The 16,234-nt window shown below is 48.8% G+C and overlaps 5 protein-coding genes across 6 annotated transcripts in view; 2 read left to right on the top strand and 3 right to left on the bottom strand.

Annotated features, from left to right (window-relative positions):
* LOC125952360 (uncharacterized) overlaps positions 1-1,583 on the bottom strand; it is a 1,808-nt gene extending 225 nt beyond the window's left edge. The window contains exons 1-3 of the mRNA XM_049681806.1: positions 1,224-1,583; positions 138-1,145; positions 1-68 (exon numbers count right to left, since the gene is read on the bottom strand). The exon at positions 1-68 is cut by the window's left edge and continues 225 nt beyond it. Of these exons, the coding sequence (XP_049537763.1) occupies positions 1-68; positions 138-1,145; positions 1,224-1,400 (1,253 nt within the window). The 5' untranslated portion in view covers positions 1,401-1,583. The remainder of the gene's footprint in view (positions 69-137; positions 1,146-1,223) is intronic.
* Positions 1,584-1,688: 105 nt separating this feature from the next.
* Positions 1,689-3,259, top strand: LOC125952391 (ATP synthase subunit gamma, mitochondrial). The gene is made up of 3 exons (XM_049681844.1): positions 1,689-1,850; positions 2,099-2,267; positions 2,352-3,259. The coding sequence occupies exons 2-3, from the start codon at positions 2,104-2,106 to the stop codon at positions 3,079-3,081; spliced, it is 894 nt and encodes a 297-aa protein (XP_049537801.1). The 5' UTR covers positions 1,689-1,850; positions 2,099-2,103; the 3' UTR covers positions 3,082-3,259.
* A 109-nt stretch (positions 3,260-3,368) lies between these two features.
* On the bottom strand, positions 3,369-5,624 carry LOC125952369 (inactive selenide, water dikinase-like protein). The gene is made up of 2 exons (XM_049681816.1): positions 4,548-5,624; positions 3,369-4,467 (listed from the first exon to the last, which is right to left on the bottom strand). Exons 1-2 carry the CDS (start codon positions 5,052-5,054, stop codon positions 3,784-3,786), a joined length of 1,191 nt encoding a protein of 396 aa, XP_049537773.1. The 5' UTR covers positions 5,055-5,624; the 3' UTR covers positions 3,369-3,783.
* An 858-nt stretch (positions 5,625-6,482) lies between these two features.
* On the bottom strand, positions 6,483-12,465 carry LOC125952289 (WASH complex subunit 2). Its single transcript, XM_049681689.1, has 4 exons — positions 12,286-12,465; positions 11,676-11,768; positions 7,167-11,610; positions 6,483-7,074 (listed from the first exon to the last, which is right to left on the bottom strand). Exons 1-4 carry the CDS (start codon positions 12,286-12,288, stop codon positions 6,926-6,928), a joined length of 4,689 nt encoding a protein of 1,562 aa, XP_049537646.1. The 5' UTR covers positions 12,289-12,465; the 3' UTR covers positions 6,483-6,925.
* A 419-nt stretch (positions 12,466-12,884) lies between these two features.
* LOC125952326 (PRKCA-binding protein) lies at positions 12,885-16,205 on the top strand. 2 transcript variants are annotated; one of them, XM_049681764.1, is made up of 5 exons: positions 13,044-13,714; positions 13,847-14,251; positions 14,626-14,737; positions 14,826-15,187; positions 15,259-16,205. In XM_049681764.1, the coding sequence occupies exons 1-5, from the start codon at positions 13,641-13,643 to the stop codon at positions 16,199-16,201; spliced, it is 1,896 nt and encodes a 631-aa protein (XP_049537721.1). In that variant the 5' UTR covers positions 13,044-13,640; the 3' UTR covers positions 16,202-16,205. The 2 variants fall into 2 exon arrangements, with proteins under 2 accessions (XP_049537722.1, XP_049537721.1); XM_049681765.1 differs by lacking the exon at positions 13,847-14,251 and having other exon boundaries at positions 12,885-13,129.
* The last annotated feature ends 29 nt before the right edge of the window (positions 16,206-16,234 follow it).

The following is a 16,234-nucleotide window of genomic DNA, read 5'->3' as shown; positions in this document are numbered from 1 at the left end:
AGCTCACGGCTTAAAATTACATCATCAGGTCCGCTCGTATCGATCAGCACAGCGTCCAAAGTGTTGGTCTGCAAAGCATAGGAATTATATTAAAACCATTGTCTTCCACGTATCTCTGAAAGATCGGGCAACCATACCTTTGCATCGATAGCCCTTATTAGCAAGTGTATCCTTTTGCACTCTAAGGTTTGGTTGATAAAACGTAACGCCCCTTCGCTCCATCTGTCGCCGATCGGTTGAATGTCGCCCATGGTCACACGGACCAATTGTTTGGGGAATCGAAAATGGTTCGGTAGATGGAATACATTCGACTTCGGGATTAGATTTACTACACCAAAGTCGATGAAATATACTTTAACTAATCCACCGTCAGGCCGACTCAAGACCAACCCACGGAACCAATCTTCATTATTCCTAACCGAACAATACTTTCCCAGTCTAATATGCTTATCCTTGTGTTTGGCACCATTCATATCGCCGGTACAGGTGCGTTTCCCGTAAATTGACTCCATTTGAAGCGACATCGTGTGCAGCTTTGCCGTATTTTGCTGCAATTGTACATAGATCCCGTGCAGGTTGCTGACGGGCGATAGGCATATCGCAGGCACCAGCGATTCGTTTTCTACAAATGGAAGCAGCGGCTCGAAACTATCTATCTTATCTATGAACTCTTCGTTTCGCTCGGTTGTATCCTTTTGGCAGGAAGCGGTCGGACTGGTGAAGGATACCGGCAACAGTTTGCTTCCATCATACTTCCCATCACTTTCCTTTTCCGATACTTCTTTCTTAATGGTGTTAGTCGCATTTGAGATTTGGTCGTTGTTCGCGTATACCGCCGCTTCGCTAGTCAAGCGTTCAACATTTTTTGCGACCATTTCGATCATCCTCCTAGCATTTTTATCTGTTGCCGGATTGTGATAGAAATTGTTTTTCTTCGGCTCTCCGCTACGAACTGCGTTGTTATTCATTCCGAAATCGTTATGCTTTTCCCAGGTCATGGGTTGTCTTCGTACAGGAATATTTTGCTTATTCCAGTTCGAATTACCCTGGGGCGTGCTCTTGTTCTTCTCCACCAGTTCTCTCATGTACTGGCTTTTCTGAGTTATAATCGGCTTAAGGGTTGCCTGCCGGCCGTAGCCTTGGACCTAAAACGGAAGGTAAACGGGTAAGTGTGTCGAACCTGGACAACACTAACCAACCCCACGCTGTAACCCTGAACAAACCTGCAGGACGTCCGGCATCGCACGTAGCAAATCTTCCAGCGTTTTGAAACCAAATTGCTGGTACGGAATGTTCTCACCCTCCATTAATTTGAAATCTGCCATCAGATGTTCTACGGTCATTAGCTTGCGAGTATTCGAAATCATCACGGCACGGATATACTTCTTTAAATCCTCCATCCTGCTGCAGGAGTTCTTGCTACTTTAATCTTACTGTTCTTCTAATTTATTTACAAACAGGATTCAGACAGCGTTATCCATCCGTTCGGTTAAAGAACACAAGAATAATTAATGCCGGGGGTTTTCTGGGCAGGAAACGTGATGTATACCCGCAGATTTTGAGATTTTCCAGCTAGAGGAATTCGCGGCGGCACGCACGTGCAATGATAAACAATAGGCGAAGGTTCAAAAATATCCCTGCAAACGTCAACCCTTCAATCGCATTCTGCTGGCTGGCAGCACGGCCAGGCCCCTCTTTCAGCGTTCAGCGTTTCAGCGGTCAGGTTCGACCATCTTTTTGACACCCGCTAGAATCGGATGAGAAAATCTTGATCCGAATCGACCGAGAACCTCGAAGCGAAAAAAGGCTGTCCTTCCGATTTCGTTGAACGCAGCGTCACCAAACCGCAGGTGAGCATCCGTAGGCCACGACCAGCGACTAGGCCATGGGCCCCCGGGGTCTCGGCGTGAACAAGTGTTTTGCAATCTTACATAACGATCCGGCCGTCGTCGCCGCGAACGCAAGAAGGGAGAAGGATGGCAGGAACATCCGCGTAATCTGTGTAACGAGACGTTGTTGTCATCTGGGGTTATTGTGTAATCTCGGCAAAAGTAAGAACTCTTCAACCAATCCCGCTCTGCTTCTTCCTCTGTTGCAGGAGACATGTTCAAGTCCGTCGTGCCCGTGTTGGCCCAGGTTCCGGCTGAGGTATGCCTCGGTCAACAGAACCGTGGTATGGCCACCCTGAAGGCTATCTCGATTCGGCTGAAGTCGGTCAAGAACATCCAGAAAATCACGCAGTCCATGAAGATGGTGTCCGCCGCCAAGTAGGTGATCGCCCCCGCCCGGTTCCCGAGGAGAACTGATAGTCAAAACAAGTACTCTTTCCTTTCTCTTCCCTTCTGCGACAGGTATTCGCGTGCCGAGCGTGATCTGAAGCAGGCTCGCCCGTACGGTATTGGTGCGCAGCAGTTCTACGAGAAGGCCGAAGTCGCGCCGAAGCAGGAGGACTCGAAGAAGCTGTTCATTGCCATCACGTCCGATCGTGGTCTATGCGGTGCGGTGCATACTGGCGTTGCCCGTTATATCCGCGGTGAGCTGGCAACGGATCCCAACATTAAGGTGATCTGCGTCGGTGACAAGTCGCGCGCAATTTTGTCCCGATTGTACAGCAAGAACATCGAGATGGTGGCGAACGAGGTTGGCCGATTGCCGCCGACCTTCCTCGATGCGGCGAAACTGTGCAACGCTATCCTGAACCTCGGCTACGAGTACACCGATGGCAAGATCATCTATAACAAGTTCAAATCGGTGGTCTCGTACGCGGTCGCCGATATTCCGATCTTCTCGCTGAAATCGGTCGAGTCGGCCGAGAAGCTTCCGGTCTACGATTCGCTCGACTCGGAGGTCATTCAGAGCTACCTGGAGTTTTCGCTCGCCTCGCTGCTGTTCTACACGATGAAGGAGGGCGCCTGCTCGGAGCAGTCCTCTCGCATGACGGCTATGGACAATGCGTCGAAGAACGCCGGCGAGATGATTGACAAGCTGACGCTGACTTTCAACCGTACCAGACAGGCGGTCATTACGCGTGAGCTGATTGAAATTATTTCCGGTGCTTCCGCCCTGGAGAGCAAGGACTAAGTGGGGTGCCGTTAGCCATCTCTCACGGGTTCCCACCCCCCTTTACCAACCAGCCAGCGAGCACTGTTCTGTTCTTTGGATCACAACCCAACATCCCGTGTGCGTATTGTGTGCGCTGAAAGCGTTGTCTATCGTTCGGTGCACGGAAAGCAGGAAAATATAGTAACATAAAAGTAAATGCCACTAGTAGTCCGTTAAATTATCTCCGAACTCAGGCATTTTCATTCGAAGTGTAGGCTAGACGCAGGTTACTATGATGTCTGCAATTTGCGGAACAATGAAAGACCTGCAGCCATTGAAGAGATAGAGAATGCCATTATTTTGTTTTTTACATCGTTTATTACTCGTTAGTATTACATAAAACATAACTGGAACGGAGCCGGAAAATATTTCCGCCCTTTACTCCAGTTCAGAAGATTATTCAATATTTTTTCTTACAACGAAAAAAGAACTTCCGTTGCGTTCTGCTTAATCGCTTCGGACATCCCTTCCGCGCCATCTGCTGTCGACGACGGTCCATGGCCATACCGAATCTGTCTCCTATAGTACATTATCCATTTGAAAATCGAGTAACGCACATCTGCTAGCCCTATCATCTCAACCGCTTACACGATGAATGCATACTTGTGTTCCTGTGATTATCGGAAAGGGTATTACAGGGAACTCTCCTTCTTCTAAGCTACTCATCGCATCGCTCGGTGTTTAGTCCTTCGCCGGAACTTCGATCACTCGCGGTTTGTCGATGATACGAGCGGTCCGACTACCCTTCTCAACGATACCGATGATCCATGCTTGATAGCCCTCCTGCTTCTCGATGTCCTTACAGTATGCGGCCGCCTGTTCGCGTGGCAAGCAGATCAGCAACCCACCCGACGTTTCGGCCGAGTGTCCCTGCAGTAGCTGAAACATGTTACCGCAAGCCTTCGCCACGGCGGACATTTTGGCGATCACTGGCAAATTGTGGATGACGAACGATACCTCATTCTTCTGATGCGAAGCGAGCGTTTGTGCGTGTCCTAGCAACCCGAACCCGGTCACATCGGTCGCACCGTGGGCATTGTATTTGTGCATAAGGCGGGCCGCAACGCGATTCAACCGTGCCATCGAATCCATTGCCCGGTGGTACGCTTTGCGGACGTCCTCTTCCGAAACCACCAGCTTAATACGGTTCCATCGTTCTGCCTGGTCGAGCCACTGGTGTGCACACACGGCAACCTGGGTACCGAGAGCTTTCGTCAACACCAGCACGTCACCAATGACTGCGTTATCCGGTACGATGAATTCGTTTTGCTGACAAATCGTAGTAGCCACTCCACCAATCGTGCACCAAGGATTGACGACACTGTGTCCACCGGTCACGCTCGTTCCAGCCTGTAGCGCCGAGTCCTGCAAATGAAAGCAAAACGCAAATTAGTCCAAGCCTACTTGTATTTTGCAGAGCGATCTTTCGCTACCCCTGCACTTACCTTGAAACCCCGCATTATCAACGGAATGACTACGTCGCGCTCCTTCTCGTGCATCTTCGTGCTCACGGCCAACAGCATCAGCATGTTGTCACACTCCGTCACTCCCATTGCATACAAATCGCTCAGCACGTTCGCGCACGTTATCTTACCCATCATGTACGGATCATCGACGATCGGGTAGAAGAAATCGGTCGTCTGCACCATACAGAGGCCACCGTGACGCAGAGGAATGACGGAACAGTCGAGTCCGATGCCGATTCGCGGGGACGCGAGTGACATGTACGGTTGGTCCGGATCCTGCATATAATCATGCTGCAGCGAAGAGACCAGCTTCTCCAGGACTTCCTTCGGTACCTTGCACGCGCGTCCCTTCAAATCGGCGAAGCGCGTCAACCGAAAAGAAGCGTCCAGATCGTGTGCCGTCGGATCGAAGGTTCGCGGGTAGGGCAAAGCATTCGAACCGCCTCCCAGCTCTAGCTGTACCATCGGATCCTGATAATCACCCATATTCCCTCCGAAGTTCTCGTCTAAATTCGAAAAGAACCGCTATTACTCGATATCGCGCCGTGCACTACTCGGGCTTGGGAGTCACTGCCGCACTTGGCCGTATGAAAAAAAAAGAGGAGCCGAGATTTTGCTAGGCAATGGGTGCTGAGATGGGTTTTTTTTTCAGCCGTTCGAGTGGAACTACGAACAGGCCAATGAAAAGGAACAAACACTTTCGGAACACACCGTCGATTGCTATTTTCACAAAGCCGGCTCTGCCGCGAAAAACCGCCGCGCTGGTGAACGCTTCCTTCGAGAGCGCGTCTTTCGTTGTCGAAAGTGACGGGATAATCGAGCGTGCCGCACTGCAACACTGCCTCGCCAAGATGGCTGCCAAAATCGCTTTTTTATGCGGTTTTCCGCTTGTCCAGGATGGAGATTTTGCCAATAAGTAACCGCGCAATTTAATCGCTCGGTTACGATCGACAATGTTTGCAGAGATGCAAAGAACACAAGATAGCACTGTCGTTTAATATAGCACAAGCAAGACGCGAATCAGGAAATATTCGTCAGCAAGATTTTCTGCAGTTCGACCTGGCAACGCAGCAACTCGCACGCTCAATTCCGCCCAGTGCTTTTCAATTTCGCCCGTCGTTTTTCCCTTTTCGCTCTACATTTTAAATTTAGTCCAACACTTCGCTAACCGTTTTTCAGTTAATGTTGCACAGTTATAGTTCGGTTTTTCTGCCGTCGTCGAGAAAAAAGGGGTAAAACTATAACTAAAAAGACGAGAAAGGAGCTACAAAATAAGCACACGGTAGGCACTCCACTTTTTACGCTTTTAACTCGGCACACGCCTTTAACTCGATTTTTCGTTCAAAAAATTTGTGGTGATCTTGGTGCGTAATTTTTTAAACCACCGCTTCACAGTTTATCGCGTTTCCGTTTGTTATCCGTTTGTTTCCGCTTAAAAAGTAGTCTCCAACTTACTGCTCGTTCGAATTATTGTAGTTGATGAATTCGCCAAATAGTAATAAGTAATAATCCATTTTATTTTGTTTCATATTCTCCATCTCCACTCACTTCGTTCGCCACACATTAACAATTCTCAACCATTTCCTAATATTTATCTATTTAAACAATATTTCGCCTGAATGATAGCGTCGAATTCTGAAAAAGGCTTTCTAACACCCGCTCTCGAGTCATCATCATTGATTGGAGGTTAACAATTACATCGGCGAAGGAAACAAAAGAGTAACGAATGGGAATGTTGCACGTAAAGCAGCGTTTGATCCATTGCGAAATACAGAAGGTCGCAGAACACTAGCAAATCATGATTAATAACACCCGAGTATAACGCTAGCAAGCAAGCAGAATACTCAAATAAATGTATGTTTCTTAAAAGTAGTGTATGTGTAGAACTGAAAAAAGCCGGAATGTTATAACCGCAAGTGAATGGAGACATGAAACCGAGCAAGAGCAAACCCCTTTTAGGGAGCTCGTTTGTTCCTAGTTCTTGCACACGTACCGAGGAAAAGAACTTAGCCAACAAGACTGAAGATAAGAGAATTTGGATCAAAATAATAATAATGTGACTAGAGCATAAACCGACGGGCGCGATAACGACAACGCTAATATGGATCCCGAGCAGTGTTATGCCTATGTTGCAGTTTTGGTTCTTTTGTTTTCAATTTACCAAGCCAGCTGGCGAGGATCGTGCGATCCGATTGGTTCAAATTTGCACCATTTCTAACTCGCTTAACTGATATAAGGAAGCACGCTTATGAGTCCTTTCAGTACGACACCACCTACGGAGGTGTGAGTCTACTGCAATATCTTAGGATGATGAATCAAAAGGTATCTCTACCGCATATTCTGGCCTAGCCGGCATCTTACGAATCTAGCAAATCAGCCAAAGGATCGTTCACTGCCGGCGTTGGCGTGGTTTTCACTGTCGACCTGGTAACGGTTTCGCCGGTGAGTAGTTTACTTTGCTCCGTGGTTATACGTCTCTCGCCCGTTGCTTTCGAAACTATTGTTTCTATCAAGAAAGGACCAACAATAAGAAAAACAAATGTTACGTTGCCATCAATATCAAATCAATATCCTAAAGGTTCACTTGATCCTACTCACTTGATTTGCTACCGAAAAGATCTTCGTCATCGTCAGCGTCATCGTCATCACCAAACAGGCTACTTGTCGTTCCTTTGGTGATTTTCTGTAGCGCGGCTGACTTCAGCTGCCCGACAATGGACGAAGCTGCGGTATTGCCGCCTTTGCTACTGTTGCTAGGCTTTGCTACTTTGTTGATACCAAACAGATCCTGCTCGCTGCCTGCTATTTCGTCGTCCTCATCATCACTGCCAAAGATGCTGTGAACCTTGGCACTGCTGCCGGTTACGGCCTGTGATGATGCCTGTTGAGTTTTCGATGCTGCCGTGAAGGAGGCCATCTTCGTGGGAAGCTTACTAAACAAATCATCGCCACCATCGTTCTCGTCGTTATCACTATCACCAAATATTGATTTGGAGGTTTGGGAAGGAAGTACCTTCTGTTGTGGGGTACCAACTTTGTTCACCAGCGGGTCCGATCCTACAGCCACTGGCGGTTTTGTCACACTGGTGGTACTGTTAGTAGTGATACGTGCGCTCGCTCTCAAACGATCTTTTGCTGTATCCAACACCGGCTCTGGTGCGACGGGATAAGCTGCTTCGATATGTTCAATTTTCTGTTCAGAACCGACGACTATTCGTCGATCCTCGTTTCCGCTATCAGCCGGTTGATCTTCGGTTAATCCATTTGTAATGCCTCGAAGACCACGTCTTGAAGGAGGTTTGCGTTTCGTCGGTATACGTGCCCGGTCCTTGTTCAAGCTCACCAGAAGCTTATCATCTACCGGTTCGCGCTTCAGCGCAGAACCAGCTGCTACTGTTGCTACTGCTTGTTCAGGTTGTTGTTCAGCCCTTGCCTTCCCACCAACTGCCCGTACATCATCTAACCCTTCCGTTGTTGCTTCCGTTGTGTTGCCGCTCGTTGCCGGTGGTTGCGGCCGTCGAGCTCCGGGCAAAAGGGCGGCCACATTAATCACCAGTTTTGTGTTGAGCTTATTAGCGACCTTCTTCTTCACGTTATATTCTTCGTTAGTAGGAAACGGTGGTAACGACACGGACTTATCGATTGAAACAATTTTTTTATCAAATGGGCTGTCCCCTAGTCGGCTTATTATCATCGACCCGTCCACACTTTTATAGTTATCCACATCATCCGGCGGCGGTTCATCGTCGAACAGGTACCGATGATTACCAGTAACGGACCCCTTCGGCGGGAACCCTAACGACTGTGGTTCATCGTACACGGGTGGAGAGGAGGTACTATCGTCCGCGGGCAGTGACAAATCGTTGTCCCGAGCGGATGAGGTCAGTTGAGGTGGTCCTTCGTAAGATTCCACCCCGTCCATATCGTCCGGTGGTGGCACATCATCAAAGAGACCGATTGGGCTAAAGTTTAAGGCACTTTTCGGTTCAGACTTGGCAGCTTCCGCTAGCGGTGCCGGTGGTGTCCTCGGCTCATCTTCAATACCAGGAATTGCATTCGTGTGCAAAAGGTAATCAATGTCATTCGCAATCTGTGGAACATCGCTTTCTTCAGTACGAAGGTTTGCTTCAACGTTGGATTCAGACATTCGTGGAGGATCAGTGAACGGAGAATTGTCTGGCTCTTGAGACGCAGTCACGGACTTGTTTGCGATTAGTAGAGAGTCTGTTTGAATCTCTAGCTTTCGCTTCTCATCCTTTGGGTTGTTTGCTACTAATGATCCATTCGAAACGGATTTGCCAGAGACCGCAGTTGGATCAATCACTTGATCCTCCATAGTCGAACTGTGAGGATCAATCGACTCGGAAGGTGGTTTTTCATCGTTCACTTTCGGATCATTCTGTGCCACGGGTTTGCTTGTAATGATTGAATTTGGTTTTCGATCCATAGATGTAGATGTCGCAGCACTGGATGTTGCATCTTTCATCATTGGTTGATCACCGCTCGGAGATTCTAACGTTACGTTTTTCGTTTGAATGTCGTTTGCTTCAGCGTCTTTCGTTACGCTACTGGTCAGTGGTACCTCTGCTGCACTTGGTAATTCCCCAAAGCCAACATTTGTTTGGCCAGCAAGCAGACCATTAGCATCATCCCCTTGGTCGCTCTCCGAATCGGAGTGAAAGATTGATTTTCTCATAATCGCACTCCTTATGCTAGTCTTCTCAGTAGTAGGATTCTCCGATCCAACGACAACAGTCGCCGTAACATTAGTACTCTTCGTTTCAGATTTGACGGTTTTAAGAGGATCCTCCACAATCAGTGGTGCATCTGGTTCTGCCTTACCATCACTAACATGCCTCTTGCTATTGAGCTGCGCAGTAATACCGCCAAGACTGCTTCGTCCACCACCAAACAGCGCATCGTCACCATTCTCGTCATCCGAAGGAGGTTGATCATCGAACAGGGACACTCGGGCCTTGGGTGTGCTTTTCGATCTATCTGTAATGGCCGGTAAAGAGTGCGATGGTTTCGCTGCAGGCTTCGCTTTGGTTCCAAACAGTTCATCATCACTTGACGATGGTTCGTCATTGAAGATGGATTTACTGTTTGTCGGTGCCGGCTCATTGAGAACTGGTTTGCTCACTTCCGTTGGTGTGTCCTTCTGCCGGAGGGCCTCCAGTTTGTTCTTTACGATATTGGCAGCATTGCCAAACAGGGCATCATCGGCTTCGTTCTCCTCTTCTGAACTATCACTGAATAAGGATTTGGCCTTCTTTTTGTCTGCACTTCCGCCCACGTCAGTAGTAGGTGGTGCCTTCGAATCTGGACGGTGTGCCGGCGCTGGCAATGCTGTTCCGCTCGACCGACCAAACAGCAAGGCATCATCCACATCCGATTCGTCGGAATCATCGAAAATTGATTTTTTCTTTGCCGAACTTCGACTGTCAGGAGCAGCAAAACGGGTAGCGACTGCCGGCACCGGCGGTAATTCACTTCTCCCTACAACGATACCATCATCACCATCCTCATCATCCTCATCAAAGAGGTTCACGACGGATTTTTTAGTCATTTGTTTTGCTATTCTCGCTACAGGTTCTGGTTCTACGGCACGTTCAGACTCTGCTACCAGCAGACGAACCGTAGACTGTTTTTGTTCTGATTGCTTCGCAACGTGCGGTTCGGTTTGGATTCGTGAAGGATCCTGTCGAACCACCGGGGTGCTGCTGGCTGGTTTAGTTTGTTCTACTGGTTGCAGTTGTTGCTTCCGGAAATTGTTGTTCAGCTCATCCACCACCTTTGTCATCGATCGCGGATCTGTTTGTATAGGATACCGAGGTGCGTCGCTCGGTGCGGTGGTGGACTCAGTAGGTAGGGTGTCGTTATTGTTGTTGCAAACGTTATTAATCGTATCAGCTTCATCTTCACTGTCAATGAAGAGATTGATGGTACCTCGGGCAGATTCGGATTCCCTTTTTCCACTCGGTTGCTGTTCGAAGACTGGTGGTGGTTCGTCGTCGAATAGATTGATCGTTTTGCGGGTTGGTTGAGATGTACCACGGAAGAAAGTATCTCCGGTCGTGGTTGGCTTCATCCTTGGCTGTGCGATTGGCGTTACGATTTCTTCCGGTGACGCATCAAACAGTCCCCTGTCGGATCGATCAGCCGTTGTTGGTCCGGTTGAACTATTCGGTTCCACTTCGTCCGGTGGTTCCTCGGGAAAAAGACTAGGAGGTTTCAGGCCTCCACCAAGCACGTGACCAATCGGTAGAACAGCAGGAAATAAACTCCGCGGTTTGGAAGAGCTAGCGTACGAGTATACGGATGATGCGTCGTCACCAGGGTGATCGATCGAATAGGTCCGCTTACGCGGGTCTGTGCCCCAGATGGAGCTTTCCGATTCCGACGGTGTTTGGTTTTTGCTGTTTGGTTGGGACGGGAACATACCGTCCGTGTCACTGGATGACTCCGAATATTCCTCTTTGCGATCGGAGCTCGACTCATCGTCTGAATCAATTAATCCCACGTGCCACTTATTTTGCCACTCTTTAGATCCGATCACGTGTGGCAGCGGTCGTTCGATGAAGCTGAATCGCGGCACTGCTCGCATGATCGTTGGTTTACCACTACCGACGACTCCGCCACCTTCAATCACTAACGGCATAGCACCGCTACTGTTCCTGTCATCGTAGTCGTCGTCGTCGTCGCTACTGGAGTCACTGCCCAGATGAAGGCTCACTTTCTCATAACAGTTGTACATTCCTTCGATGGATCGTTCCACTGCCGTCTGAATCATGTCGTCCACAGTAGAATCCTGTTGTTCTGCCTTAGCTTGAGCCTTTTCCTTCTCTTCCTCTGCCTGCTTTCGGCGCCGCAGTCCGTAGAAGCTTTCGTCGTCCTCCTCGACGCGATTCTCAACGAATTTCACCTGCTCGACCGCCGACAGCTGATTAAGGGCATGCGCTAGCTTCAGTTCAGTCTGGTCCACCTGCACCATGAGGCCGCTGAGACTATCCCGTGTGTTACTGCATTTGTTCTCGAGATTCTACAGTAGATGAAAAAACGTCAATGATGAAGACTCTGGCGATACGCCCCGTATCCGTGAAGTACCTTAGCGATTGAAACCATGTACTGCAGCAACTGCCCATCCGATTCGAGCGACCAGTTTGGAATGCGCTGCCGAAGATCCTCTGGCGTGAGGCCCTGCAATGAGACGGGAGAGTGGGGATAGTCGAATTTGAAAAATACGGTTTCACCAAAACCATAAACCGAGCTACTGGCACGCGCGATTGCTTCTGTGCGCATCGCCGCTTTTTGGCTAAATCCGGCATGCCGCGAATTGCGAATGGGGGGCATATATTAAGGTTTATCGTTTTATTGACTTTTCTCCTTTGCGCGGTATCGCGACTGCACACGAACTGTTGCTGTGTGTCAATCGTCGACGGAGAAATCTCGATTAGTCCGTGTGATTCATGTTGCGTGATAATGCTGGCATGGTTTAGTGGCGGGTTCCGGCAGGATCCGCCCCTCTGCCAGCCTCCGTTTCGTGTTGTTCGGTGGAAAGGAAGAGCCCCCCTCCGAACGATGCTCACGCTCACTGATATGGCGTTTCGACCAGTGATCATTAAAGAAGGCCGCGAGATCGTATGGAAATTAGTGCTAGATTCATCCTCGTTATCAACAATCATCGTCAGGCGGAACCGGGGAGAGAGGACCGTACCATTTTCGCTCTGTTCGCCGCACCACTCGAGAGAAGAACTTATCGCACGGAGCTGACCCGCACCACGCACCACCACTTTGCACCACCTGATATACGGCGTTCTAGCCAAGGGCTGGCTACTACAAAGAACTACTTAGTATAAAGCCATACTTTACAGCAGTTAAAAGGTTGCCTCACAGATTTTTTGCTTTCTTTCTTTACGTTCACGTCAAAGATCATAACAAAAATTTGAAAAAAAAAATGCTGAAGAAGGCTCTACACGAACACATTTGCTTGAATTTCGTTCGAAGTACTTTACTTTCTTGGTCCAAAATAGTGCCTTTTCACTCACTCTTTGGTGCCAGAGCGAGAAGGCCATAGTCATTTGCGTTTTATTTGAATTTTCTATTTTTAATTTTTAGTGAAGTAAAGTATTTCGCAAAAGTGCACTTTTTAAAAAGTCTTATTCATCGTCGCGTAGTATCAACCCGCGTGAACAACAATAGAAAGTATACAAATTAATCGGCCTTTGTAAGTACACTGAACAATTGACTAAAAGGTACCTTATCAGTAGGCAAGATTGCGTAAGAAGCGACGCGATTTTCTAGGTGGGTGTTTTGTTATCTACTCGTCAGGATGCATTTTCCCCGCCGGGATCGGAAAATTCGATCGATTTCCGAAGTTTTCCGAAGCGTGTTTCGGAGCGGGAGTAGCCATGAGCAGTATCCATGTCAGTCAGTCGTCGTGTTGCATAGCGGCTCCTATTGTTTCTTGGCGGTGTGTGACCCCGGCGTTGCCAACCATTTACGCTCACCATGCTCCAGGACAGTTACGAATATGATTACTTCTACGAGGAGGATAAAATGTAAGCTTTGACCCCGGTGTTCGCCGTGGATTCCATTTCTGTGCTTCACCTTAAACATAAACTTGTTTCAACTGCTACCTCGGATTCGGTTGCAATGTTTCTCTTTTTGCATTGTTGCGTTCTCTGTATTATGGTGTGGTGTTTATCCAACTAAATGTTCATGTGTGGCCTTAGCTTTTGGCCTGCTGAATTATGCTTTCCGTGTTAAGCTGAAATGGAGCGACGTACGGGTTTTCTTTGGAATTTACAACAGTATAAATAGGAAAACTAAAAACCATATGGTCCTTACTTGTTTGCATACTGGCCGCGGATAAAGACTCTTCGCCATCGTGGCGCCTTTTACGCATGCTCCGTATCTGTACATTTGTACGTTCTGATATGTTTAGCTCCCTGCTGTAATATTGCTGTGTTCGATTGTCGGATAAGTTGGTTCCTACGCCGTCCGTAACGTAGCATTAAGTTTGAACCTAAGAAATAAAGAAATAGCAAGTGCCTACAGCCGCTCTACACGATGGCTGAGAGCCCATCTAGCACGTGGTGTGATGAATCAACTGCACTTTTGCTGTTTGACGAATCAGGAGACAAGTGAGTAGACGGAAGACCCATCCAATGGTCCGTCGGACAGAGCGCTACGAGCTACGAACTAGAATTTTCATTGGCTTCCTTCCCTTAACAACCCGGGATTCCGGGGATACTCGGTGCAAACCACTCGCATAGGACTGCAACCGATACCGGATCCTGTCGTTCTGCGAAGGTCGAAGGAATCGATGATGCGCCCCCGAATGGCTTGATGGGGCCACTGATTGATATGGACAACACCAGGGGTGGTTCCACCACATCTCGTAGCAAGCTACTGCCCCGTATCGGTCGCCGGAAGGACAGCAAAAGGAGCCAGAGCTCCCTAGAGGAACAAGCGCCACTCGCAGGCATCGCAGGAGAAGAGCAGAATGCGGAGCCTCCAGCTGATAAGCAAACGAAGGAAAACTCCAAAACAAGTAAACGTTTGGAGGATATTGCGTTTGCCACGAATGACGACCTTCCGGATCCGGTATTGTATGCGGACGGTTGCGTGGATGATAATAAGATTATAATAATCTGCCAGCGCCAGGAAATGGAGCGCCTGTAAGTGCTGCTGTTCGGTTTGTTTTGTGACTGCCGTTAGTGCGCTCTGCGTGTGTGTGTGTGTGTGTGTGTGTGTGTGTCTGTATATCTGGACCATGCTTATCTTTAGATAGTAGATGATCCGTTGAAGAATATGCATTCAATAGATTACAGCGACCAGGGCTATCACGAGTGAGAATTTGAGCATTGCTTTGTTTGAATGTAAGTGCTACGGTTCGAATTGCTTTATTAAGTTTTAATTATGCTTGGCTAGAGGTCACTGAGTGTAACTTGAGTTCGTCATTGTTAAGAGTGTACCCTCAGCTATCCAACCACTAGTGTGTCGTCCCGCTGCCACGTGTTTTAGTGTAATTCTTGTTTCATCGTTCTTCCAGGGGCATGACGGTTAGCTCGGGAACCGTCGTTATCAAAAAGGATACCAGCAACTTAATCGGCATAAGTATCGGGGGAGGAGCTCCCCTCTGTCCGTGTCTGTACATCGTTCAGGTATGTCCAGGGTGGCGAAAAATGAACAGCACTCATTTTTGCGAGCGGACTGATACTTATCGTTGATCGTTCGTTTGTGCGGCCAAAGGTTTTCGATGGAACACCGGCAGCCCGTGAAGGTACCCTGCAGAGTGGCGATGAGTTGCTCGGAGTCAACGGTATCTCGGTAAAGGGCAAAACGAAGGTGGAAGTCGCAAAGATGATACAATCCGCAACGGATGAGGTGACGGTACACTACAACAAGCTGCACGCGGACCCAACGCAAGGCGAAACACTGGATATCGTGCTGAAGAAGATGAAGCACCGGTTAGTGGAGAAAATGTCCAGCAGTACCGCCGATACGCTCGGGCTATCCCGAGCCATCCTGTGCAACGATTCACTCGTCAAGCGCCTCCAGGAGTTGGAACGAACCGAGACGATGTACAAAGGTTTGGTGGATCACGCGAGAAGGTAAGTCGCCGCTGCTGGCTGTGTCCGACCCAGTTGCCAGTCGATATTACGATTCCCGCCTCCTTTCACAGAATGCTGAAGGCACACTTCGATGTCCTGCAAACGTACCAGGCGTTCGGTAACGTGTTCGCCTCGATCAGTGTCCGCGAACCGCAGCCTCGGGCATCGGAAGCGTTCCGTATTTTTGGCGAGCTACATCGCAGCATGGAGAAGGACGGAATCAAGATGATCAAATCACTGAAACCGATTCTGGCCGACATGGGCACCTATCTGCATAAGGCCATACCCGATACCAAGCTGACCGTGAAACGATATGCCGATGCCAAGTTTAGCTATCTTTCCTACTGTCTGAAGATCAAAGAGATGGATGACGAAGAACATGGCTACGCGGCCATACAGGAGCCACTGTATCGCGTGGAGACCGGAAACTATGAGTACCGACTGATTCTGCGATGCCGTCAGGAGGCACGCATTAAATTTGCCAAGCTGCGGAGCGATGTGCTGGAGAAGATCGAACTGCTCGAGTGTAAGCACGCTCGTGACTTGGCCAGCCAGTTGCGCAAATTCATCGAGGGATTGGCCACGCTCGCCACGGAGACGGTCGAGCGACTAGAAGCGATACCGAACCTGTTCCCGATCGAGGTGGATTTGAAAGCCAGCGCGTTTCAGTACAAATCGGCCATCAAGTTTCAAGCGGAAGAGTATGTGGACGATGTGGAAACGGTACAAGCGGAGGAAGCGCTTGAGGATCGAGAAAGCAAGGTACACTCGGAGAGCCAATCAACGGCAACAGACCGAATGTCGCGACCGAATGGTTCCGACCTTGAGGGGCAGCTATTGGGTGGATTCGATGAGGTTGATCTCGGTAAAGGATCCTCTAACGGTGCAACGGCACAGAATGATCTGCTGGACGAGCTTGGACTCGCCGGAATCGATCTCACGATCGGAAGCAAACCAATCGGCGGCAATCTGATGGATGATCTTCTGGGTCCGGAAATGGATCTTTTCAAGTGAGCCTCCGGCTTTATTCTGCAGTTTTGATTTAAG

Source organism: Anopheles darlingi, chromosome 2 (genome assembly GCF_943734745.1).
Source record: "Anopheles darlingi chromosome 2, idAnoDarlMG_H_01, whole genome shotgun sequence".
Taxonomy (NCBI): domain Eukaryota; kingdom Metazoa; phylum Arthropoda; class Insecta; order Diptera; family Culicidae; genus Anopheles; species Anopheles darlingi.
The sequence above is the reverse complement of the archived record's forward strand: the minus strand, read 5'-3'. Positions and strand labels throughout refer to the sequence as shown.

Bases quoted from the DNA above. Each gene is read 5' to 3' on its own strand.
- LOC125952289 (XM_049681689.1), bottom strand. The intron at 11,611-11,675 runs GTACTTCACGGA...CATCTACTGTAG, and splicing joins ACATGGTTTCAATCGCTAAG to AATCTCGAGAACAAATGCAG. The intron at 7,075-7,166 runs GTGAGTAGGATC...CTTTCTTGATAG, and splicing joins TCTTTTCGGTAGCAAATCAA to AAACAATAGTTTCGAAAGCA.
- LOC125952391 (XM_049681844.1), top strand. From the start codon at position 2,104: ATGTTCAAGTCCGTCGTGCCCGTGTTGGCCCAGGTTCCGGCTGAGGTA. The intron at 2,268-2,351 runs GTAGGTGATCGC...CTTCTGCGACAG, and splicing joins AAGATGGTGTCCGCCGCCAA to GTATTCGCGTGCCGAGCGTG.
- LOC125952326 (XM_049681764.1), top strand. From the start codon at position 13,641: ATGGCTGAGAGCCCATCTAGCACGTGGTGTGATGAATCAACTGCACTT. The intron at 14,252-14,625 runs GTAAGTGCTGCT...TCGTTCTTCCAG, and splicing joins CGCCAGGAAATGGAGCGCCT to GGGCATGACGGTTAGCTCGG. The intron at 14,738-14,825 runs GTATGTCCAGGG...GTGCGGCCAAAG, and splicing joins CGTGTCTGTACATCGTTCAG to GTTTTCGATGGAACACCGGC.
- LOC125952369 (XM_049681816.1), bottom strand. From the start codon at position 5,054: ATGGGTGATTATCAGGATCCGATGGTACAGCTAGAGCTGGGAGGCGGT. The intron at 4,468-4,547 runs GTAAGTGCAGGG...TTTCATTTGCAG, and splicing joins TGATAATGCGGGGTTTCAAG to GACTCGGCGCTACAGGCTGG.